Genomic DNA, 26,955 nt, shown 5'->3' with positions numbered 1-26,955 from the left:
TAGAGCAACAATTCTTTTTTTCAGATCCTCAGAGAGTTCTTTGCCATGAGGTAATATGTTGAACTTCCAGTGACCAGTATGAGAGAGTGAGAATTTAACACACCTGCTCCCCATTCACACCTGAGACCTTGTAACACTAATGAGTCACATGACACCGGGGAAGGAAAATGGCTAATTGGGCCAAATTTGGACATTTTCACTTGGGGGGGCTCACTTTTAGACATTATTGGCGGCTCTGTGTTGAGTTGTTTTGAATGGACAGCAAATTTACACTGTTATACAAGCTGTACACTCACTACTTTACATTGTAGCAAAGTGTCATTTCTTTAGTGTTGTCCCATGAAAAGATGTAATAAAATATTTACAAAAATGTGAGGGGTGTACTCACTTTTGTGAGATAGTGTGTGTATGTATGTGTGTGTATGTGTGTGTGTGTATATATATATATATATATATATATATATATATATATATAATAATCATGGCAAAAAAAAAAAACAATTAGTGTTTTTCCATGCTGGTTTTCAAATGCTATTTCTGCTATAATGAAACATTGGTAATTACTCCAGTGCAAAATGTAATTCCCTACCTTGTGTCATTCTGCTGTGGGTTACATTTTGTGGATATTTCAACTATATGAAAAAAAATTCCTTGGCTCTGTAAAATGTATTTGCCATGCACAAGGTTTTCCCAGTGTTGTATTATTCCAGTTTCCAAAGGTGTTCTATAGGTTCTGTTGCATTTGGTAGACACTGTCTTCTTCGTAAAGGATGAATTCTGTTATGGTGTAGCCCCAGTAAAAAAAACATATAGAGAGGAGACAGTGTACAGATGTTGTCAACTCTGGTGTTTTATTTCTACCACAGTCCAATCTGAATTATACTCCAGATGGACCACCACATATGTTATTGAATCTGAAGTAGTGGCATCACTTCCAGAGGGGCAACCCCCATCCAGGGAAATGTATTGGATTGGTAAGTTATTGGTGGTAATGAATGACTGCAAGAATCCTAATGGCTTCATAAACAGCTTTATATATAAAATCAATGGCACAGAGATCAGCAGTTACACAAAAAATTTAAATTTCAAATGCTAGTAAAAAGGTAAATGTTTCAGGAAATAATGAAGTTTGAAGTGATTCTGTATGTATTCTTAACTCATAAAGGCTCTTCTAATGTTCTCAGGCTCCTCCAAAGTCCTTTTTTTTTTCTTTTTTTTGCAGCTGTGATCTGATTTACTGTCACCCTCTCTTGCTCACCCTTGAGATGGACTATGGAATGTTTAGTGTGCATAGAGCAGTGCGCATGACGGCAACTAAAGTGCACTGCTCAATACAAAAACAATGCAAGTAAGGAGAAAAGGAGAGCTCATGGAGGTCATTATAAGGAGGCAGAAAAACACAGTAAGAAACAAATTAATGTAAAATATATTACAGGGTTACAGGGCCTTTAACCGCTTTACGACTGCTCGCCTGAACAAAACAAAAGCGTATACAACCCCTAAACCAAAATGGTATATATGCACCTCGCAGGTTTTAAGATGTGATGGCTTTATTTGTTTTCTTTTTTTGTCTTTATTCTCACCTGGTGATCCTGTTAATAACACACTTACCTGAGTAGCTCACTCCTCCACTGTAAAGTTAGCCATAGATGGGTAGAATTTCAAACAAAAAGTCTTGGGAAAAGAAGGTTCTAAGAAAGTTTGTATGTTTTTCAAATCGTTAATGGGGTCAAATTGACGTTTCTTTTTTTTTTACTACAGTGACAAGAAAATTCAAAGAAGCAGGTTGTAAAATCTTTCTCAAATGCACGCATTTCTAACTGTGTATGTGGTTTTCATTCTGTAAAGTCCATTCATTGCAAAATTAAATGTTAAAAGCCAACAAAAGCTTTCCAACGACAAACTAATGTTCTGAGAATTTACGGACAAATTTTAATTTGAAATTCTATCTGTCTATGGCCAGCTTAAGCTCCTTATGCACTGAGTTCCTGTGTGCTGAGGAAAAGAATCCCCAGCACTTTCTGGTGTCCAGGGAGCATTGTGTGCCATGTACAGATGCCAAAACAAGTGAACGGCTGTATGCCGATGCAGAAGCCACTTTCGCGTTAAGGGAGAAGGTCCTTACAGTATGTGCATGTGTGGGTAAAAGTTGATGCAAAGGCAAACAGGATTTACCCAAGCATGGCTGCATTTACCCATTCACTTGTATTAGTGGTTGTACGTGGCACATGCAGCTCCTTGGGCACCGGAGAGCTTCACAGCAGAAGAAAAAGTAGACTATATATATTTGTGTACAATAAAAACAAAGAAAACACATTTTCCATCACTTCTTATAATTGTTTCCATAACTGAAACCCATTTTGGAGCATTTATTTGCAAGCAATATAATAGAACTTAAGACTGTACATTGGAGTTAGTACTGCAGAATATAAGGTCCCTGAATATGAATATATAAAGTATTCTACTTCCATCTGTGTCCCATTTCCCATAGCTGCAAAAGTGGGATCCAAATTCTTCCAAGAGATTAGTTGGGGAGCCTGCTGTGTTCACTCTGCTGTTTGAAAGTGAACTGGTATCTTGTTCATTGGCCCATTCTTACAAGTTCACTAATACAATAAATTTGAATTATTGTGTGGAGCAAAAAAAAAAAAAAAGAAAACAGGTTCCACTCAATCGAATTGCCATGGTGTTTGTTTCTATTATTTGCTTATTTCTAACGTGTTTAGCTCAGTATGAGCTGCTACAGTCTTCTACCTCCTGTCTGCTGTCAGTTCATGCACAACAGGTTTTCCTAACTTTTAATGATACAGCAACATATATAAAAAAAACAAGCTGGGTCCTTTTACTTAGCTAGAAGGGCCCAAAGAAAAATTGATGGCTTGCAGGAAGTTTTAGGACAGAGGCTTCCACTAATAAATAGTTTGTTTAGAGATTCTTCAGCACCATAAAAAAAATAGTGTTCTGATCCCACAAAATTTTAATTGCTCGACTCTGCAGAATTTACTTGATGTATATTGGTGCATAAAAAAATGCTAATTTTTCAACCTTTGTCCTTTAGGTGATGCAGAACTTATTACAGCCTAACCTCTTAACATGCCTATTCTTATAAAGGTACATAATGTAAAACTGTTACAGAAATAAGGGTTTGTCTTCCCACTTCCAAGATACCATAAATTGTTCAATTATGTATAAAAAAAAAAAACACTATACTTATATTTAATATGAAAATTATTAAAAGAACAGTAAGAGAGTGCAGGATCCAAGTCACCTCTGAAATGTCGTTATAAAAAAAAGTAACTATACTGCTGTAATTACACCACCCCTACTGTCACATGTTAATCACAAACTGTGTTCTAGTTCCATTATAAGAAGTACACCTTATCTCTGTTTTGTAAGCTTTGAGCAGTGTTGCCAACCATCAGTATTTTTATTGGAAGCCAGTAAAAAACGGGCACATTTTTTTTCACCTGCCAGTAAATGCCAGTGACAGGAAAAGGTTGCGAGAAAAAAATATAAATATGACTCTTGGCTCGGAACTGGCCGAGTCCATCTTAATGCGTGCTACAAAGTGATCAGACAATGACGCTGGGGGGGAGGGGGGTCTGGCGGAGGTGGGGGCGGTGCCTGAGCAAGTTGTGTAATGCCATGGTGAAAAGGAGCCAAGCAGCCGGAGCCTCATGTGCAGGTCTACGGGATGGGAGCAAGGCAAGCCGGCAGGGGGACTGTCTGTGCTGTTCGGACTGGACCATCTGGCTCGAAGAGAGACTATCACTGTGACTCAGGAGGGGACGCGTCATGTCGGTGAGGTGTCATCATCATCTGTGCTGCTGCACACTGCTGGCAGTGTCACTGTGAGAGTAAATTTCATGTGTGTGTGGGCCTGCCCATTCTAATTTCGCCCTCCTGAGTCCTGTCCCTGACAACCTTTAGAAGGAACAATGGACAGGGCGAAGAACCACCTTATCTCTGTGAACAACCGAGTAAAGTGAAAGACAGGATAACACCACCAATTCCGACACTCTGCACACAGAATTGATAGCCACCAAAAAGGCCACCTTCTGAGACAGCGTAAGCAGGTGAATCTCCCGAGGATTCTCAAAAGGAGGTTTCTGGAGGACTGAGAGCACCAAATTGAGGTCCCAAGGTGGCAACGGGGACCGCACTGGAGAAGCTAAGTGCTGAACTCCCAGGGAGTGAGTGGCCAAGGGCCATTGAAAGAAGACCGCCAATGCTGACACCTTGCCCTTGTTAGTACTCCAAGCCAGTTTCTGCTCAACCCCTGTTGAAGGAAGGTCAAGATCTGAGCCATCAACAAGGAGCAAGGGTGAACCCCAAGAGATTCACACCACGTGATGTACGTCTTCCATGTACGATGGTAGATCTTCCTAGAAGTAGATTTCCTAGCTTTTAACAGCGTTGGAATCACCGACTCCACCTGACCTGAGCACCTGATGTTCAACAGCCAAGCTGTCAAAGCCAGTGACTGTAAAGCAGGATGGAAGATTGGCCCTTGGGACAGCAGATCCTCCCTAAGAGGAAGCTTCCAAATGAACGCCGGCGACCAGCCCCAACAGATCGGCATACCAAGCCTGGTGAGGCCAGTCAGGGGCCACCAAAATGAACGGAATCCCTTCTGCCTTTATCCTGCGTAGAAGTCTTGGCAGAAGCTTGAGAGAAGGGAAGGCGTAAATAAGATTATACTGACTTCACGGGCCACCAGCGTATCTGTGGTGTCCACCAGAGGATCCCGTGACCGTGCCACAAACCTCTGCACCTTTCTGTTGAGCTGAGACACCAACAGATCTATCTCGGGGGTGCCCCGCCAGAGACACAGCTGATGAAACACTTCTGGATGAAGGGACCACTCCCCTTGGTCCAGCACCTACCGACTGAGGTAATCCGCCTGCCAGGTTTCCACCCCCAAAATGTGCCTGGCGGAAAGGGATGGAACGAACCGTTCTGCCCACCTTAGAATGCCAGCTACCTCCAGAGCCGCCAGGACACTTATTGTGCCCCCCTGGTGATTGACATAGGCCACAGTGTACATATTGCGGGCCACAGCCTCCGCATTCCTGTCCGCCAGGTCCATAAAGGCCGGAGACTCTTCAACCGGAATTATGGTTGCCTTGTTCAATTGGAAACTGGAGGGTCCACCACCGGTGGAACAGTCCACTTTTTAAGAAGGGACTCCTCATAGGGGTACCGCATAGCAAATCACTTAGGGACCTCAAGGGGACATTTTGGTTGTTCCCACTCTTTAGCGACAATTCTGTCAAAATAGGAGGGGAAAGGAAACATCTTAGCCGCTCTTGATGGCTTGTGAGTGCCAAGGAGCACCGACGCCTCCTTCCCAGCTTCAGCTGCATCCAGGGGAGGGCTGGCAGCCTTAGGCCTGGGGGGCAAGTCCAGTCAAGTGGCCCATTGAACCATGGAATCAGCTCACTATCCATGCCAACCTGGTTTTGGCCTGACAACTGTATACAGTGTCTGGCCCCTACATTAATCCAGCCCTGAGTGCAGCCTTTTTACTAGTTTTTACCACTTTTAAGAGTGGCCGGGGGGAAATTGCCACCCTGCCCCCCTTGCCAGTCCTCCCCTGGCTGCATCCTCCATCTTTAAAGTTTCACGCACAGATACAATCAGTGCATCCACCAGTGCCTTTTTGTGTATGGCTACAAGAGTGGAGGAATCATCCTCACTATCGCAGAACTCAGGGCGCGTGGTCGCAGACCCAGTAGAGTCACCCACGTCGGCGGCGGCCGAATCAGATTCAGGATCCGAGGAGACAGATGAGGCAGGGGAAGGCGACGGGATCTTTTTGCTAGCCCGTCGTCCAAAAATCACCTTCACGTGAGACACAAAGGACTCCAGGACCGCGGTCAGTGCATCAATGGGTGGTTTGGACCCGGAGGGCACCGCAGCCTCTGAGAGGGGATCAGGTGGGGAGATGTGTTCCAAGGACTCCATGATTTAATAGGGGGAACCCAGAAAAAAAAGGTGTAAAAACACTGGTAAGGGACACCCCCACCGCTCCGGCAGCACCACCTGGTCCCCAGTAACAGAACACCAATCGATCTTCAGCAAAGAGGGAGAGGACCCCACCAGACTCACAACAGCAGAAACAGGCACCCGCCACCACCAAGATGATTTGCAAGTGAAAAAATCCAGGAGTCCGCACCAGGGGATGAGGAAGAGCTCTGACCGCCGAAATCGCCACCCAGAGGGGCTCCACTGTCATAGCTGCCGCTATTTTCAATGGCAAACCACCACAAAATGCCCACCGGACTACACAAACATGGCTGCTGTGCATAGAGCACAGAGGCTAAAAGAAAATGGCGGCCTCGCGTGGCACCAGGAGGGATCCCTAGTCCTCAGAAAACGGTACAGGCATGAAGGGGAGGTCCTGGCAGGAGCCCTCACCCATCGTCGAATGCCCGGTCGCCGGTAGCGCACCCCTCTGCCCCCATCACCAGCACAGCACCCTGCCCCCACCCCAGGACCAAACCACCCCACTGCCGCAGCATAATGAAGGAGGGGGGCAAGATGGCCCACAGGGACCACCAGACCGATGAGGGGGGTGCCTAACAGGAAGGAGGGGAACCCAGGGGTCCGACAATCCCATGGAGGGGCCACCATCCACCCCAAAACCCTCCAGAGGAGAAAGGGGACAGTTACTTACCAAACCAAGAACCAGGCTGGCACCACTCCAGACAGAACCCCTCTACATCTAAATGGGGGGGGCTGTCGGCCAGGGGGAACACTGCGACTCGGGCTGAGACCTGGTTGTATGCGACCTCGCGAGGCATTTCATTTGCAGGCCAGACCTCGACCGTTGGGGCTATGTAGCGGCTAACCTAGTGCAGAGCTGAGGTCTGCGCACTCTCACTGGCCAGACAGGGTGACCACTAGATATAAATTATCCAACCCATCTCCCAGTCCAGCAGTTAATTGTAGATCTCACAGGAAAAAAAAAAAGGAGAAAAAAAATCAATCTAAAAAGAAAAAATTGCCAGGACCAGAGATCCCAGGAAGGAACTAGGTCCTTACTCCTGACTAGGCAGCAAAAAACTGTATAGAAGAGAGAGGGAGTATAACCCCTGGGACAGCCCATAGGTGTAGCCAGACTTTTTATCTGCCTAGTGTCCTACTCCTGTAAGAGGCAGTATAACCCAATGGTTAAGAAGATCAGGAGCTGTGTCCGTCAATAAACGAAGGAGAAATTGTAATTTTTGGAAATGTCAGTAAAAACTTGGCTGTGCCAGTAAATTTTAGGTGCTGTGTCAGTAAATGTCAAACTGGTAGGTTGGCAACACTGGCTTAGAGCAGGATCCATCAAATGAATCAATGTACCTCTATTGTCTTGATATACTGCTCCTCTGCAACCTTCAAACCACCTGTTTTTCCACCTTTTTGTTTTTTAGGACTATCAAATCTTAAAAAGCTGCTGCTGTGCAGAAAGAGTTGAAATTTGCAGATATGCATGTATGGGGGGTTCCTGAGGTACCATGCAGCCATGGAGGGGACTGAAATTGGGATATAGAGGGCATTTGCTTTCTGGATGGTACAAATAACATATATTAGGCTGGTGACTCTAAGTGGACATATTTCACCATTCAGACATCAAATAGAGCAGCAGTACATGCAGTCAGTGACGCATAGAACACCAACATGTTCAGAGCAGCAATAACTGCATCTGGCAGAGGGAATTTTTTTAGGTCCAACTTCCTTTGCAGTTCTGAGATGTCATGTGATGTGATGAAAATCAGAGATCTGCAAGGGAAGCTGATGCTGGAAGACCAACCATTCACCACAGTGGCGTAGCGTGGGGGGTGCAGGGGGGGCCGGCCGCACCGGGCGCAACATCTGGGGGGGGGCGCATGATCCGCTCGGCGCTCCGCAGTGTCATGTCAGTTCAGTTGTCCCTCACACTGTCTTAGGCTGGCTGCCGCCGCCCGCTCGCACTCGCAGCTCTCTGCCCTGGCTCACTCACTCTCTCACTGCAGTCACAGTGCTGGCTGTGGCTGTGCAGCTCGGTTCCCGAATCCGATCCGAGCCGCCGGGTCGCCCACTGTGGGGGAGGGGGGGGGGGGTGTTTGGAGAGACACTTCCTGCACGCCTGGCCTATCTGGGGGAGGGACTAACCCCTGCAGCGGCCGCCCAGCGCAGCGCTGAGCGCGGGAGAGAACCACCAGGCCAGGCAGGAGCAGAAGAACCTGGCAGCGGTGGCAGATGAGAGGCCAGAGAGAGCCAGTGGAGACGACGGTCAGACGGTACTGCAGGAGGAAATCCTAGGGGGACTCGAGGAGAAAACCTAGCCTGCTGTGATAGGGTCTGGGACAGGTGAAAAAAAAAGGTAGGAGTGTGTGAGAAGAACACTGAAAACTGAAAAGATCTATCCCCCCTTACAGCAGGCCAGGGTGAGGTTAGGTCACTCTGGGGTCCCCCATATAGATCCCCCCCTACAGCAGGCCAGGGTCCGGACCTCACCTTACCCTGGCCTGCTGTAAGGGGGGAGATCTATATGGGGAACCTGCCCTGGCCTGCTCTAATGGGGGATCTATAGGGACCCTGCTCTAAAGGGGATCTATGCCATAGATCCCCCCTTTAGAGCAGGATCCCCATAGATCCCCTTTAGAGGAGGCCAGGGTCCCCATAGATCCCCCTTTAGAGCAGGATCCCCATAGATCCCCTTTAGAGGAGGCCAGGGTCCCCATAGATCCCCTTTAGAGCAGGCCAGGGTCCCCATAGATCCCCCTTTAGAGCAGGGTCCCCATAGATCCCCTTTAGAGGAGGCCAGGGTCCCCATATATCCCCTTTAGAGGAGGCCAGGGTCCCCATAGATCCCCCTTTAGAGCAGGGTCCCCATAGATTCCCCACTTTAGAGAAATGTCCCCATAGATTATATGGAGACCATTCTCTAAAGGGGGATCTATTGGGTCCCTGCTCTAAAAGGTGATCTATGGGGACCCTGCTCTAAAGGGGCATCTATGGGGACCCTGGCCTGCTCTATAGGGGATCTATGGGGGACCCTGCTGTAAAGGGGGATCTATAAGGACCCTGCTCTAAAGGGGATCTATGGGGACCCTGCTCTAAATGGGATCTATGGTATACATTGATAATTGTTTAATTAAAAATGTTTTAATACCGCTTAAATGTTTGTTTACATTTATTTATAAAAGTGTGTGTGTATATATTCATATATATATATATATATATATATATATATATATATATATATATATATATATACATGCACATGTGGTTGAGGTGCACACCCTAATGCCATAGGCTGCGCACGCCTATGCACTCTGTCTGACTCTGACATAACAGTTCGCTCAGTCAGTTTAGCAGCGAGTGAGCAGAGTCAGCAGTCTAGCGCTGTCACAGATTTCGCTCCTCCAAGCCAATCAGGAAGCAGGATCCGCTTCCTCATTGGCTGAGCTGCCGAGCAGGAGGCGGGAGGACTCAAGGAGACGCGGGGAACTGAGGAGAAGCCGCCGCTGCAGGTAAGTCTCTCTGTATTGAAAGGGGGCATGCTGGTCTCTCTGCATTGAAAGGGGGCACACTGGTCATTCTGCAATGAAAGGGGGCACACTAGTCTCTCTGCATTGAAGGGAGCACGCTGGTCATTCTGCATTGAAAGGGGGCACGCTGGTCATTCTGCATTGAAAGGGGGCGCGCTGGTCATTCCTTATTGAAAGGGGGCGCGCTGGTCATTCCTTATTGAAAGGGGGCACGCTGGTCATTACGCATTGAAAGGGGGCACGCTGGTCATTCCGCATTGAAAGGGGGCACGCTGGTCATTCCGCATTGAAAGGGGGCACGCTGGTCATTCAGCATTGAAAGGGGGCACGCTGGTCATTCCGCATTGAAAGGGGGCACGCTGGTCATTCAGCATTGAAAGGGGGCACGCTGGTCATTCAGCATTGAAAGGGGGCACGCTGGTCATTCCACATTGAAAGGGGGCACGCTGGTCATTCTGCATTGAAAGGGGGCACGCTGGACACTTAGCAGGGCAACTAATCTAGTGGAAGAGACTCGAGTGCTAAAATCCACAGGTTAGGGGGCGCAAATTACTTGCCTTGCCCCGGGTGCTCACAACCCACGCTACGCCACTGATTCACCATGTCCACCCACCAATGAGGCACCATGGCACACTTTCTTTAGAATAAAGAAATCTGTTCCAATTGTAAAAAAGCTAATTTGTTGTGTTTGCTCCACAGACTAAATATCCCCAGCCCTCCCCTGAAGCAGCATCCCATCATCACAAGCTGAGAAATAGGGACACCCTGAAAAGAAAAAAACATGCAATGAAAAATATGGGTCCGGCTACATTGTGGTGAATATTGGACAAGGAACATATAGGTTAAGCCTACTTGCAGTACACAATGTACATACATACCTGTAGTTTATGTACCAAAAATATATTTCTCTAAGGGACCTATCATCAACTTAAAATAATTTCAGGTAAAGATGCAGAAAAAACAAGTATTTTAGATGCTTTCTGTGACAGACCCAGCCAGAACAGGGGCTTTTGGAGAGGACTGCAGGGTGGCTTCTTGCCTACTGACTATGGGCCCTGGCTTTTAAGGGAACACTACTCTATGCCTCAAACAAGTAATGATTGTAGATGTTAATGTAATCAGCTCAAACCACTGGGGTCGCCTGCCATAATGTGTTTATTGTAAGTGGGTCTCTCCCATAGTGAGCCTCCTAAATGTCTTTCTCCCATTGTTAATTTGATCCCCTATTGTTTCTGTCCGTCTTCTCATCTACTATGTGTTTTTATACTTGTAATAATGTGTATTGTACAGAACTTTGTATTCAGGTTTGTAGATGTTGAATGGTCTGGTCACTTAGGCTGGTTTAAGCGCCTAGTTAATTAGCTCATGTTAATTATATCACTGTCAGCTATTAGTTGCTAGATGTGGATTAGCATTTAATATATATGGTGGTTGTTTTCTAGGTATTTTAATTTTATTCATGTATACAGTTTCCTGTATACAATAATGTGACCATGCTTTTATCTGATTTTGTGTGGTATATAAATTCTCTGAGTTTTCAATAAACAGTTTTATGTTTTTCACCACCCTACACTGTGTCCTGAATAGTGTCTGGGTGGGCTGCGGGATCTTGTATCGTTCTGTTACCGAGCAAGGGAAGCCTATACAATGGACATACTCCTCTTGAGTACTAGGGTCCCTCACACTTTCTTACAGAACAGACTGCACTCCTGTGATCCATATGGAAAGCCAACAAAAACTTTAGCCATTCTTCTCCTTTAAGAGTTTCACAATGCCAAAACACAGATTAAGCCTACCTTAAAATTAAAATAGTCAGAGACTACTTAGCATTTTGCCATATACAATACAATACACAGAGTGCAGTGGTCAGCAGTATGTGTCATAGTGCTCTTTATATCGTTAGTCAGCAAGGGGAAAAAATGTCCAGCATCTATGGTCAGAAGGAGGAAAGAATGCCTGGTAGTCAGTGTAAAGAAAAATGCTCGATGTCAGCAGTCAGCAGTCAGCAGAAAGAAACATTCCCAGTGTCTGTGCCCAGAGGGAGGAAAAGATTATTGGCATCAATGGTCATCAGAAGGAAATGAATAGCCAGCATCAGTTGCTAGTTTTCAGCAGGAAAAATTATGCATATTCTGTTATGGTTGTTTTTTTCTTGCTAAATCATGGCTTGTGGCCATCATGGCCTTCTTGTAAGGTTTAAAACCCAATAAATACTTTATGGGGTTAAAAATTGCCTATTGCTAGTGCTCAGTGGGAGGAAAATTTCCTGCTGTCCTTGGTCACCAGGCACAATTGCCTGGCTTTAGTGGTCAGCAGGAGGAGAAAATAAATGGGGGTGCTTGGTGCTCAGTAGAGGGAGAGGGGGGCCATTAATGTTCTGTGAGTAGAGAGGGGGGGGGAATGTGTCCTAAGTAGGGAGGGGTCCATTGTGTTGAAATCCTGGCACACTCCTACAAAATCTGGAACTGTTGGAATGTATTGATGAAGCAGTATTTTGAGATAATGAAGGTACATACAGGCACCTGGTGTTGCATGCTTTCAGGCTTTGAGCTCTTGTTTATACCTAGGATGGGTATACTTTAAGGTCATTTTCATGTTGAGCCCCAGATCCACATACTCCAGCTTCATACTCTCGAGCCTTTGCCCGAAGAATTGCAATGCTGCTTGAAACTGAAGCCTTTCTGACATCTTCTGTTTTTGAACGTTCTTTTGACTGGCTTGAAAGGTCCACAGCTTTACTTTGGGAATTGATCCCAGCTTCTAATAGGATATCCTCTGATCTTCCACTGCCTGCACAGTCTGGCCTATTCTTGGTGGATACGCACTGGTAATCCTGCATTTTTATCTGCCGTTTCATCTTTGCTCTGCGGTTTTGAAACCAAACCTGCAACAACAACAAAAAAATGTCCTTGGTTTATCAAAAGGGATTTAAAAACATACTACCAATCAGTGATTTATAATGCTATTCAGATAAAACTTGGTACAGGCATGTTTAGCCACAGTGTATTTTAAGCCTGCCATAGACTTTAACAGGCAGTAGGCAGCGGAGCTGGAAGCTGTACCTGTGTGCCACCCAGGTGCACTATAGCGTTAGGATTGAACACACAGGAGTTAGATGCACTTGTACCTTAGCTACCCTTTTTTCTATTAAATTGGGTCTTTTCTCTTGTGTTTAGGTTAAATATTCTGACTTGGAGTGAAAAGAACACATAAGGGCATCTGAGCAGGAGTTATGTATTTTTTTATTTTTTTTTTGCAGCACCTCACTGGATCCTTTGACAGAAAAACTGTTGATACCACTGCACCAAAAACACCAGAAACAGTCATCCCAGCTTACTGCACCCCCCTACCGCATCCCCATATGCCCAATTTTTAACAAAATATCAGAGATTTAGCCTTGAGTTATGTTTTGGTAGAAATTAGCCAGTTATTGGACAGGACATATAAGTAATCAGACAGAAAGGGCTGAAACATGAAAACACAAACACAAAAAAAATAAAGAGCTGTCACATTGGTGGCCATGGGCCAGTAAAAGCAGGTGGCTGGTGGATGAGTCACAGTTTTATTGCCCCCTTCTAACTGCCCACCAAAATTCACCTTCCAGCAGGACAACAACACTAAACATACAGCCAGAGCTACAATGTATTGGTTTAGATCAAAGCATATTCATGTGTTAGTATGGCCCAGTCAAAGGCCAGACCTAAATCTAATTGAGAATCTGTGGCTAGACTTGAAAATTGCTGTTCACAGACGCTCTCCATCCAATCTGACAGAACTTGAGCTATTTTGTGAAGAAGAATAAGCAAAAATGTCATTCTCTAGTTGTGCAAAGCTGGTAGAGACATACCTTAAAAGACTTGCAGCTGTAATTGCAGTGAAAGGTGGTTCTACAAAGTATTGACTCAGGGGCTCTGAATACAAATGCACGCCACACTCAGATATTTGTAAAACATTGTGAAAACCGTTTATCATTTTTCTTCCACTTCACAATTATGTGCCACTTTGTGTTGGTCTATCACATAAAATTCCAATAACATACATTTACATTTTTGGTTGCAGCATGATAAAATGTGGAAAAATTCAAGGGGTATGAATATTTTTTTCAAGACACTGTATGCTAGAAAGGACCTCCAAGATATAACCAAATATACATGCCAGGAACTTTCCACTAAAGGTGGAGGGGATTGCAATGAATTTTTTTTCTTCTGATTACTTAAAAAGCTTTGAGATAGACTTTCTGCAACAGTTGTTTGTCAGGTATGATTTTGCTGCTGTACAGTATCTCTTCTGCGCTCAAGTGGTATGCGGGAAGGTGAGTGGTCTTATGTGATCTTTGTTATCACAACCTAAGGACTTTCTGCCCCCTCAGGACCAAGGGGAATCCAAATATACTGCAAATCAACAAGAGAAGGGCACACCGACCTAGTGCATTACTACTAAAAAAGTTTATTTAGAATAAAAAAACAGAATACATTGGACTCACAAAAGCATGATAATTGCACGCATGTAAAAGAAGTGGAACCAATCGCCTCCAGGACTACTGGGATGCACCAATGGTGCTAGGAGACGTGATGGCGTCCGTGTATGCCTGGCTGATGCGATCTGTACCACCATCAGTGCCAATCTGTACCAGCCTCAATGATCAGCCCCGCCCCACATGGCTATATATTACTTTGTAAATTCATGCTGGGCCAGTAGTTCTTTTGGCTCAGAGGAAAAGGGTTCTTCCTCGAAATGTGTCAGCCAGGCATACACAATGCCATCATGTCTCCTAGCACCATTGGTGCATCCCAGAAGTACTGGAGGCGAATGGTTCCACTAAAAGATTACATGCGTGCAATTATCATGCTTTTGTGAGTACAATGTATGCTGTTTTTTTTATTTCAAATAAACTTTTTTAGTGGTAATGCACTAGGTCAATGCGCCCTTCTCTTGTTGTTTTTTGGCAGCCAATGGATTTCCCCCTGGAGCTGTGCCTTTGGTATCCTGACAATAATAAAAAAAAGAAAGAATATGCCGGAAAAGTGCTTCTGCTGTGTGCTGCCTGACCAGCACATCAATACCAAATAATAAAGAAAAAAAAGTTCCAGCCTTTTAAAAAATGTTTTTTTTTTTTTAAAAAGTCAGCAGCTACAAATAATGTAGATGTTGACTTTTTTTATAAGGACACTTACCTGTCCAGGGATCCCACAATGTCGACCCCCCGAAGCCGATTCTATTGGTTCAGGCACAGGCACCGCCATTGCAACTAAGGGAATTTGGCAGTGAAGTTTATAGGCTTCACAGCCAGTTTCCTACTGCGTATGCGCGAGTCGGCTATGCTTTCTAAATGGCCCCGTCGTCTTATGGGACACACACAGGTCCAAGAAGGCAGCGAGGGGGAGGGTGATCCAGATGGGGATATGACGTACCTTGCCACGGTGACGTTAGGACAGAAGTACACATTTGTACACTTTAAAAGGTACAAAACAAATATAAAAAAATATCCAAAAACGAGGAGGGGTGGGGTGGTCTTTTGTTTAAGACCTAGTTGTATTTTTGGCTGAAACTCTGCTTTAATATAACAGAGATAAATACATATGATAAAAGTAAGAAATAAATAGCAGCTGGGAATCTGCCACTCTGGGGCCACCCACCTCTGCTGGATTATATGGAAGTGTTGCAGCACAAAGAGCTTGGACAAAGTGATATTCATAATGCCAGACATGGGAGTAGTTTCAAATGGAGCTTTGTGTTGCAGCTCCCAATGCCAGCTGATGCCTGCTGTCCACTGTGATATGCCCTTGCTTAATCGTGCAGTACATCAATGCTCTTCCACTTCTGCCTCTCCTTGAGGAATATTCTGCTCTCCTCTCCTTGGCACTCAAGTGTTATCTGACACATCATCATGCTGCAGTTCACAGAAGCCAAGCTCACAGAACATAGCAGTCACTGACCTTTTGAAGAAAAGGTACTGCTACATGGCTGCTGTCCTCGGACTGATTTAGGAGCAATGACAGCCTATTACCCATCCTCTCCTGCCCCCGCTCTCTTAATCACTTTGTCGCTGTCAGTCAACTTCCTGAGTACAAAAAGGGAGAGCTATCAATGAATAAATTGATAAATCAATTTATCTATTATAAAAAGGCAAAAAAACAGTGCTCAGATGATTTTTTCTGCTCCAGCCGTGGACAGATAGAAGTGGGCTGATTCAACATATATATGGGAGTGGTCCAAGTGGATTAATAGTTAGGATCAGCAGATATTTAAGCTGAAGTTTAGGTATCACAAAAGTTACATTGTTAACCCTGGTCCAGCTTGGACCAAGCTAAGTATGTGCCATACTTGTGGGATCCCCGTGGAAGTTGGAAATCACTGTAGTTTGCATCGAAGCTACAGGGATCTCCACTAGCTTTCTAGTCCTGTGCCAACTGACTGCCCTGCTGCATGGTGAATACGGGATATTGCAGGCTTGACACATGCACCATTCAGAAACACTTTTGCATTTTCTTAATGAATGCAAAATGTTCTCTAATTGGAGGAGGTGGAGAGGCGGGGCAGTGATAATCTCCACCTCATTCACTGAAAAACTATAAATGGTGCCTGTGCAAAACAAAGAACCTTCGGTGTTCAGTAAGCAGCAGGGCAGCCACTTGGCACAGGACTGGAAGCTATTGGCAATCACTGTGGTAGCTCCAGGTTCTACAGGGATCCCACAGCTATGGCACATAATATTGAAGCAGACTAGTGGACCAATGTATCTGTGTAAAAATTGCTGTACCCAAATTCAGCTTTAAACTGGACGGAAAGTCGAAAGCTAACTAAGCTTAAATCTTCTCCCGCCCCCATTCTAAGCCTAATCTTTCTACCCCGTAAACAGAAAGCTGTCTATACTTACCTAATCTGAAGTCACTCTGGTCCAGTCATATGACTGGCTTCCAGCACCGGGTTCAGTGCAGAGAAGGGACAACCGACAAGGAATGCTCTATAGTAGGCCTATGAGTGATGTTATTACACAGTCTCTGCAGCCGTTGTTGGCGATTTCTCCTCTTGACTGAAGCTGGTGCTGGAGAGATCATGTGACTGGGCTCGATCGACTTCAGAATAAGTAGGTATAGACATCTTTCCTTTTACGGGGTGCTTAGAATGTTGGTGGGAGTATATTTAGGCTTAGTTAGGTTTTTCCTTGCCTTTCACTTGAAGGACAGATAGCCAGTTACGTTTAGAAGAATAGATAACAGACAGATGCATAAAGGGAGAAATCAAGGAGATATAAAGACCCAAATGAGAGCTGCGCATTGCTATAATCTCTGTGGCCTCTGCTTGCAGCTACTCCCAGAAAACGCTAGATGCAAAGTGCATAAACAATTCAAACAATTGTGTTTGTTGCCAGTTTCAAGAGTTCTGGTGTTGGTGTGGGAAATGGATGCATCACCAATACCAGCTTTTTTGGTGGCTAATACTTCTGCTGGTTCCGAAACATCATATATAGCTTTAAGACATCCCCCTACCTTGTTGTTTAAAAGATTTGTGTATTTTCCACCTCCCACTGTACTTCAGTTTTCCTAAACTTCGAGCAGGATTTACCAAGCTTCCCACGGATTCAGACCAGGAGTATTCTCATCCCTACTGGAGAATATGATGGTGCTTTAAAAATAAAATATAACAAGAATAATTTCATCTTTTCCTGTGATCCAAATGTTCAGAATCGGGATGCAGTCAGCCAGTTGAATCACCAATTGTAAAGAGCCTGATCTCAGGAAATTGACACATCAATTATTTCTTGTGTAGATGTCTGTCTCTATTTCTTTCCAAAGACAAATCTGGTCTTCAACTATCTTACCTGCACTCTTGTTTCTAACAAGTCCAGCCTTAGCGCTAAGGCTTCCCTCATGAAGATGTCAGGGTATTGATTGGCCTGGAACACCTTTTCTAGTTCTTGAAGCTGCCAGGTGGAGTAATTAGCTCGAGATCTGCGCTGCTTCAAGCGATGGCTTTGGTCTAAAGGAAAAAAAAGCAAAATTTGACAGTAGATTTTACATTATTACCAAGTTAAAGCCTACTTCCATGATCCAGGCTCCCACCCAATGTTTCCCCCTTGAGGTCCATGAAGCTGTTTTTTTTTATCCTTTTTATACTTATATTTTCCAGATATCTCCAGGCTGTTCACATGATGGGTAGGGTCCTCTACCTCTTTGGTCTTCTCCTGGCTGTGCCCCATTATTCCAGAGAGGGGCTCTGATGTAATGACACTTTGAGCACAATGTGCCATGTTGACAGTTCATGATATTATGCACTCACAGTATGTTCTCAGACTTCCAAATTGAATGATGCCGGGCCCTATTTATACTAGATGTGGGTTTTGAGACCCATTCCAGTCTTGTAGACATGAACACTGCTCACTTCTATCTAGCTGTTAATCAATACACAATGAATAGGTATTTTTACTTTACCAAAAGTGGAATGGAGGGCACAACATTGGTCTTGCCCTTGGTGACTCTGACCACCAATGGTAGGGTAGGGTGCACTTTATTATTTTGGGGATCCATTTAACTTTATTACCTTATTTGACAATGCTTTTTACCCACAGATAGAATACACTAGTGGATAATTGCACCCATAGGATGCTACCTAATTTTGAACTACCACTATGGACTGATGTTTCAATACTTTTCTCCTAGTCTTCCTCGCTGGCTTTCAGTTGCAAAACAGATGCCATTTTGCCTTCAGCCAGGAAACGATTTATGATTATGTAGAGAAAAACATCTGAAACATACTTTACCCTTTCCCTGCCAGTTAGCTGCTCTTTCTGTGATCATAAAATATAGCATATTATAGCATCAGCTTTGGAGAGAAAAAAAGGTTGAATGGAAACATAAATAATTACAATCTACAAACATCTTCCATAATCCACCAACCAGTCATTATCAATATCACAACATCTATTATGTATGATACAATGTTTCTCTTCCACAAACACTCATAGATTACGTACTAGAGACATAACATCCCCTGTAATGTTGAACAATCTTGGTGATCAATATTTAATGGCAATGATATTGTCTGCACACGGCTGAGCACTGGAAAGTCACATGAAGATTGAAAAACCTGATTTATTGAGGTTTTTCTAGAAAAATGTTTATAGCGCAGTGAGAACCTGACTACAGGGAAAAGTATTGTTGTTTGGCCTGGAGGAATATTTGTATTACGCGTGGGAGAATTAGGTGTTTTACACTGCAAAATCACGTAGTTTGTAAAATCTAATTTAGCAAGTTTAGTAGGCTTTACCTATAGCTTCTGGATGTCACTGCAATATTAGTCCCTTGGTTTCATCCTGTACAAACCTCCAATGTATGTGAGTGAAGCTACAGTGGGCTAAGAGGGAGGATGGTGCTTAAACGGAACACAATACCCTGGTAGTTAAAAGATGAACTGCAAGAAGCAATACTATGTATAAATACATTTTTTTGACTTCCTAGAGATTTGTAGATATAGAGTTTATAATCCAGACACTCCTGCCAGACAACACAGTCAGATTTTTTATGTCCATTGCAGTAGCAGCACAGCCTGGTCCAGAACACACTTCCAGCCTGCTAATAGGACAATGCAGGAGAAGCAGCACTTTGTTTGGTCGCTCATATGAACAACCCCTGAGGGTGGTAAAATTAGACTGTTGAGCTGCAGTTTTACTGCCCCCACCCCTAGGGGTGGGGGCAGTAAAACTGCAGTTCAACAGTCTAATTTTACCACCCTCTGGTCGCTCATATGAACTAGCCCTAACAGAATGCTGCTTCTCCTGAATTGTCCTATTAGCAGGGTGGAAGTGTGTTCTTGACCAGGCTGTGCTGCTACTGCAGTGGACAGGGCTGTAGACATGCCACAGCTGAAATGCCTTACTTCGCGGCTGCTGCAAAAAATAAATGCCATGTTGCATTTGGTGGGTGGTGCTGCTTCCGAACGCAACCCTTTTATGTAATTGTGGCAACACCACAACTGCATGAAATGGAAACGATTGAGGTGGGTGGGTCATTATTTTCTGAGACAGAAAAGGTGGTTAGGAGGTGACATATTGCCTCCCCACCTCCTGTCAAATGCATTCGAAAGGCAAATCCACTGCCCCCTGAAAGTAGTCACTCCTATGATTTTTGTCAGCACATGTGCACTACAGCAGTGCCTTACTGGCTCAGAGTGCTGACTCCTCCTCTTCCAAGTCTGAGTGCTGCTCATCAGGTGTATATAGGAGGCTAATATCAAAACAGAGTCAAATAATTACACTTGCTGCATTAAAACAAATAAATTGGGTTGAAGTGGATTGAATGGGATTTTAACTACCGGGAAATTGACTGGAGTAATGGCACTGCAGGCCTAGTTAAAGGGAAAAAATGTATAAACCTATTACAAGACAATTTTATGGTCTAGTTCATAGAGGCCCGACTAGGGATGATGCTCTGCTGGACCTGGTAATCTCAAACCATGCAGAACTTATTACCAATGTTCATACAAAAAGAACATCTGTGTAGCAGTGATCATAATGCGATTTCATTTGTTAGCTGTAAACAACAAATACATACTGGAAAGATAAAAACACTTAATGAAGAGCAAATTTTCCAAGGATGAGGGCTGCTTTTCAAGACTGGAAGGGAATATTGGCATCAAAGAACACAGAACAGAAATGGGAATTCTTCAAAAAGGCTGTATGTGAACAGACTGCGAAATACAGTATATTCCCATGGGCAATACGTTTAAAAGGCTAAAAATAACTTGTCGACGTCTAACTACCTTGGAAAAATATTGCTCAGATTATTGGGCCCTACCTCATGTCCATTTGAAAAAACATACAATATACTGATCCCCTTTCCGGAAGACCATTGTCTGCCCTTTATAATGAAATGGGAAACTGATCTAGACCGTACTTTTACACCAGATCAACAGAATAAAATTATACGATTCTCCCTTAAATCCTCAACTTGTGCGAGGATCCAGGAAACCAATTTTAAACTTCTGACGCACTGGAATCACACACCGTCCGTATTACAGAAACTCTTCCCAAACACTACAGACCGATTTTGGCGGTGCCAGGTGGGGCAGAAAACGCTGCTTCGCGTCTCTTGGTCCTGCCTCAAACCCGAACATTTCTGGAAGGAGGTTCGGAGGATTGTTCAAAAAATCAATTACTAGGTTCCCTGATAATCCAGCCTTTTTTCTTTTACATGTCTCGGCTATTCCAGCAAAAATGTATTTTGGAAATGTCCACAGCCAGTGACCATTGGTCTCTGGCTTACTAAAACGGAAGAAATAGACAAGATGGATGACTTAGTCCTCACATCACAGCATCAACATGAAAAGTACTCTAAAACATGGACATTATGGAATTGAAGAGGGAAAAAGCTCTTTTTGAACCATAATTTGCTGATCAGAAGTTGCTCCTGAGTTCCACCTTCAGGCTACCTTCCAACAACCCCCCCCCCTTTTTTTTTTCTATGCAATGCCAAGCTGTGGTTTCCAAAACAAGCAAAATCCTTTCTTGTATTAAGAGAGAGATATAATTGTGCCCCTGTACAAATCATTAGTAAGACCTCATATGGAATATGCAGTTCAGTTTTGGGTATCAGTTAACAAAAAGGATTTTGGGGAAATGGAGAAAGTGCAAAGAAGGGAAACCAAACTGATAAGAGGCATGGAGGAGCTCAGCTATGAGGATAGATTAGAGGAACTGAATGTATTCTCTCTTCAGAAGAGGAGATTAAAGGGGTATATGATCACCATGTATAAATACATAAGTGGTCCATATAGTGAACTAGGTATTGGGTTATTCACTTTAACGTCATCACAAAAGACAAGGGGACACTCTTTATGTCTAGATAGAAGAAAAGAAATGTAATCTCCAAATACAGAAAGATTTCTTCACAATAAGAACTGTGAAGATGTGGAAATGACTCCTTCAAGATCTGGTTCTGTCCAGCTCAGTAGATTGCTTTAAAAAAAGGCCTGGATTCTTTCGTAAATGTACACAACATAACTGGATACTAACATATATATAAAGTTGATCCATGGAATATCCAATTGCCTATTGGGGAATCAAGAAGGAATATTTTTCCCCTGCTGGAGCATCATGCTTTGCTGTGGGTTTTTTTCCCTTCCTATTGATCAACTGTGGGTATAGGATTGTAACATCTTTTTTATGGATTGAACTAGATGGACCTGTGTCTTTTTAAAACCAGAATAACGATGAATGGAAACCTTTAAAGGATATCTAATTCCAAGAAAAAGAAGTAATATATGTCAGCTTAGTGTTCTTAGATGAGGTGATTATATTGGTTGTCAAGAACATTTTCAGCAAGTAAAGAAAAAAAAATGTTGATCTTGCCAGAAATGTAGTGTCTGTCACATTCAGAAGTAGGGACATTTTGTTAGTCCATATCAGGACAGCAATCCAGGAAGACAACTATGGTTGCCTCCATAGATACAGTGGAGGGATGACGTAGCCACCTGGGGAAAGAAGGTGTGTTATTTTCAGCATTGTGAAGAAAAGCCTGTCTAACATTTTGTAGTAATTTATAAACCTTTTTAATTGGAAAAAAACAAGGTAAAGGCTACCTTTTGTACTAATCTACTTTACTGATCATTATTTGCTATTGAGCGAAAGGGCACTTTGGCACTTGCTACCCTTTTGTTTTATTACAATGGATGCTTCATTTTTTATTACTTCCTGTAGCAGGTTTTCCAGGCCTGTGGCCTGATGTGGGTCTGCCATCGGTACCGGTTACCCCTCCAGCCCTTGTGAGCTGCGACCCTGGGTGTGAGCACTGAGACATGGACAACTCCAGCATCTTTGTTTTGTTGTTTTATTGTATTTAAGGGGATGGGATTAGGAAATGAGTGGGATACTCCTTTAGGCTCAACTAAATACAATTGTGGGGACTCTTCTGGCAAAAATGCTTGTTAGTGCTGTCTTGACGCCAGCCGACGCTAGCCAACGCTTCCTGGCGCTTGAACACTGTGTATCACTGAAAACTGTGCTGGATCCTCGACTTTAGTCCAGAAGATCCAGGACTGTAGAACTGCTTGACTTGTAACACTGCTATAGCTCAAAGTCACTGAATAGCTCCCTCCAGCACTGCACTTGCCGAGAAACTCCTTGTAAGTTCCTGTACTGCTGCAACTCTCAATTGGCACACTTCACACTGTGCACTAACACTTCAGGGCCCAAACCACAGGTGCCCCCTTTACACTTTAATCTCTTCAGCGTCCACTGACTATGTACCCCCTCTGTCACTTCAGGGTCCTCAACCTAGGTACCCCCTTTAACCACTAACTGGCGCTGGATCCCCGAACCTCTTCCAGGGTGGTCCCCTCTAACTTCAGGCAGACCCCCAGGGGCAATCCTCAGTACTCACGACCTGTGTAGGCTTTCCTGGGACTGGACCCCTCTGACTCTCCGCAGGTTCTCGGCACACCGGATCCCCTCAGCTTAGCTCAGCACTCTCTGGATCTTCAGGCAGCACCCCGAGATCCTTCTCCTCAGACAGGAGGAGAGACAGCTGCACTCTCCATCCTGGGACTCTGCTCCCGCCAAAGACATTGTGTCACGTGCCACCCCCAAACTTACACTCACTCCCAGAATCCTTTGCAGCACAATCTGCCTTCTGGGGTAGTTACAAGCCTGGGTTTCTTCCACCGCCCTATGAGAAGCCTCTCACAGGAGCCAGTGGGGAGACTCCCCCTTCAGCGGGCACACCTGGAAACCATGACACCCTGACTAATAAATCACAGCCCTGCTGTTAGGCAGACATGGCCCACTATACCTTTACCTAGCACCTACCTGTAGGGTGCTAAATTTCCCATTAAAAGCAAGAGAGCACCTTTATTACCCCCAAAAACCAAGTTAATTTGCATGGTCTTACAAATAGCATGTTCCTGTTTTGTCTCTTTAAATCTATAAAGAAATTCTGTTACCTCTTTGAACTGTATGATTTAAAGTGTATGAATAGTCAAACCCTTTTTTTCTTTAGTTTTAAATAGAGTTGGGAAGAGTTAGAAACCATGTCAGGGTTTGTGTCCCTGCTAGGGGGATTAATCCTGATTGTTGGTCCTCTCCTTGCAACCACTGTCACTAGAACTGGAAGTTAAAGGAAAGCCAGATATTGGAGTTATCACCAAAACAGAAATCGAAAAGTAATCCAAAAGGGAAACTTGTTGCCATAACAAACGTGTAAGGTTCAGTTCACACTAGGTATTGCACAGGAACAAGTTCATTCCTGTGTGATTCACATGCTGTTCAGTGCAGTGCGATTTAAGCCCACTAATTTTGAATGGGCTAAAATCGCACTACTTTTGGAAACTCACTGCATGGGAGTACCATGCAATCCAATGCAGGAAAACGCACTGCCTTTGTGACCTGCATTTGAGATGTCGTTAACCTAACATTGACACCTGCTGCAGATTGCAACTGCAGTGTGTTTTGAATGCAATGCGTGAAACAAGGAACGCAGGTTTCCCACACCGTTATCTTTGTGTGAACTGGACCTAAAGGAGGATTTCACTTTGGAGATATTTCTTCACACTTCCTGTTGTGTCTACTGGATATGAAGCCATTGTTTGACAAAGACAACAAGCAATGGATTGACAGGAGCTTAAACCCCTTCTAAGGCTCCTTTCACACGGTCCGCTGTCCGATGCGGTCCGTTCTCTGCTCAGCAGGTGACAGCTCCCTCTCCGCTCTGTGTGTGGAGAGGGAGGTGTCAGAGCCCCGCTGCTCTCTATGGGGGAATTGGATGAGAACGGACCGCCTGTCCGCTCTCATCCAATCCCATCCGATCCAATCCCCTGGACTGATGGAAAATAGGGTTTCTATCTGTCCGGATTTCACGGACAGGATCGGAATCGGATAGCAGCGGGTGTCAGTGGACATGTCTCCGCTGACATCCGTTGCCCATAGGGATGCATGGAGGATCTGATCAGATCCGCCTAAAAAACTGACAGGTGGATCTGATCGGATCGTTCATGTGAAAGGGGCCTTACTCTATCCAAAAGAATCTCAGAATCATAGGAATAGTGAGTGCTCTTCTACAGTGAAGCACAAAAAGGACGGCTTGCTAGATGCTGCTGACATTAGAAACAAAATGGTGGTGCTCAGCAGCAGTCTGACCATTTTTTTTCAAGCAGTGCTAAGGTGAAGACTTTGGAGGGACTAGATACAATAAAACAAAGGTACAGCATTACCAATGCACATAAACAAACTAGAAACAGGATCTATTTAAAGGCAAATATATCTGTTAAAAGTCCTTTATACACATGAAATAGATCAGCTTGATGTACATAATGTGTTAAAGCAGTAGTAAAACGTGGCATTTTAAAAAAAAAAAAAATCCCCTGCAAAGCAATGGCGTAATGTGCAGGGGGGTATGCATCACATACTAGCATACTATGCTAGTATGCATACTATGCATACTTTCATACATACTATGAAATACTTACCTTAGAATGAAGCCCTCCAGTGGTGCGCTGTCACCACTGACAGGGCTTCCATATTCACCCGGTCTTCCTTGCAGGTTCGCGGGCACCGGCATCTTAGCGCTCCTAAGGAATGGCATGGGTATGCTGTTTCTTCAGAGCGCATGTGCCCATGACGTCACTGGCTGCCAAAAGAGCGTATGTCTTCTAAACAGTGCATGTTTAGGAGATATTAATTTTACCTACAGGTAACCTTTATTATAGGCTTAAATGTAATGAAAAAGCACAAAGCAGACTTTACTACCACTTTAAATGAACATTTGTGCTTTACTGCTGTCACAGTGCAATTCTAAGTGTTAATCGAGTGATGGAAAACAATGCACTCACTGCGTGGCTGATAGCTGTTAAAATTACCCTTTATTTTGCAAAGTAAGGGGTCACATAATTTTCTCCCTAGCAACATATTTTTACTTTTTCTTTCTCCAGCTTTACTTTGTTTGCCCTACAGGAATGCAATATCCCAGTGGCGTAGCGTGGGGGGTGCAGGGGGGGCCGGCCGCACCGGGCGCAACATCTGGGGGGGGCGCATGATCCGCTCGGCGCTCCGCAGTGTCATGTCAGTTCAGTTGTCCCTCACACTGTCTTAGGCTGGCTGCCGCCGCCCGCTCGCACTCGCAGCTCTCTGCCCTGGCTCACTCACTCTCTCACTGCAGTCACAGTGCTGGCTGTGGCTGTGCAGCTCGGTTCCCGAATCCGATCCGAGCCGCCGGGTCGCCCACTGTGGGGGAGGGGGGGGGGTGTTTGGAGAGACACTTCCTGCACGCCTGGCCTATCTGGGGGAGGGACTAACCCCTGCAGCGGCCGCCCAGCGCAGCGCTGAGCGCGGGAGAGAACCACCAGGCCAGGCAGGAGCAGAAGAACCTGGCAGCGGTGGCAGATGAGAGGCCAGAGAGAGCCAGTGGAGACGACGGTCAGACGGTACTGCAGGAGGAAATCCTAGGGGGACTCGAGGAGAAAACCTAGCCTGCTGTGATAGGGTCTGGGACAGGTGAAAAAAAAAGGTAGGAGTGTGTGAGAAGAACACTGAAAACTGAAAAGAAAAGATCTATCCCCCCTTACAGCAGGCCAGGGTGAGGTTAGGTCACTCTGGGGTCCCCCATATAGATCCCCCCCTACAGCAGGCCAGGGTCCGGACCTCACCTTACCCTGGCCTGCTGTAAGAGGGGAGATCTATATGGGGAACCTGCCCTGGCCTGCTCTAATGGGGGATCTATAGGGACCCTGCTCTAAAGGGCATCTATGCCATAGATCCCCCCTTTAGAGCAGGATCCCCATAGATCCCCTTTAGAGGAGGCCAGGGTCCCCATAGATCCCCCTTTAGAGCAGGATCCCCATAGATCCCCTTTAGAGGAGGCCAGGGTCCCCATAGATCCCCTTTAGAGCAGGCCAAGGTCCCCATAGATCCCCTTTAGAGCAGGGTCCCCATAGATCCCCTTTAGAGGAGGCCAGGGTCCCCATAGATCCCCTTTAGAGGAGGCCAGGGTCCCCATAGATCCCCCTTTAGAGCAGGGTCCCCATAGATTCCCCACTTTAGAGAAATGTCCCCATAGATTATATGGAGACCATTCTCTAAAGGGGGATCTATGGGGTCCCTGCTCTAAAAGGTGATCTATGGGGACCCTGCTCTAAAGGGGCATCTATGGGGACCCTGGCCTGCTCTATAGGGGATCTATGGGGGACCCTGCTGTAAAGGGGGATCTATAAGGACCCTGCTCTAAAGGGGATCTATGGGGACCCTGCTCTAAATGGGATCTATGGTATACATTGATAATTGTTTAATTAAAAATGTTTTAATACCGCTTAAATGTTTGTTTACATTTATTTATAAAAGTGTGTGTGTATATATTCATATATATATATATATATATATACACATGCACATGTGGTTGAGGTGCACACCCTAATGCCATAGGCTGCGCACGCCTATGCACTCTGTCTG

The 26,955-nt window shown here is 44.8% G+C and overlaps 1 protein-coding gene across 1 annotated transcript in view; it reads right to left on the bottom strand.

Moving 5' to 3' along the window:
• Window positions 1-12,087: 12,087 nt before the first annotated feature.
• Window positions 12,088-26,955, bottom strand: part of LOC309558631 (uncharacterized protein) — a gene marked incomplete at its 3' end in the record, with an annotated part of 38,547 nt that continues 23,679 nt past the window's right edge. Inside the window, exons 3-4 of the mRNA XM_082261697.1 lie at window positions 17,347-17,504; window positions 12,088-12,408 (exon numbers count right to left, since the gene is read on the bottom strand). Coding sequence (XP_082117823.1) covers window positions 12,088-12,408; window positions 17,347-17,504 — 479 coding nt within the window. The remainder of the gene's footprint in view (window positions 12,409-17,346; window positions 17,505-26,955) is intronic.

Source organism: Pelophylax lessonae (assembly GCF_965119305.1).
Source record: "Pelophylax lessonae genome assembly, chromosome: 6".
Classification (NCBI taxonomy): domain Eukaryota; kingdom Metazoa; phylum Chordata; class Amphibia; order Anura; family Ranidae; genus Pelophylax; species Pelophylax lessonae.
The sequence above is the reverse complement of the archived record's forward strand: the minus strand, read 5'-3'. Positions and strand labels throughout refer to the sequence as shown.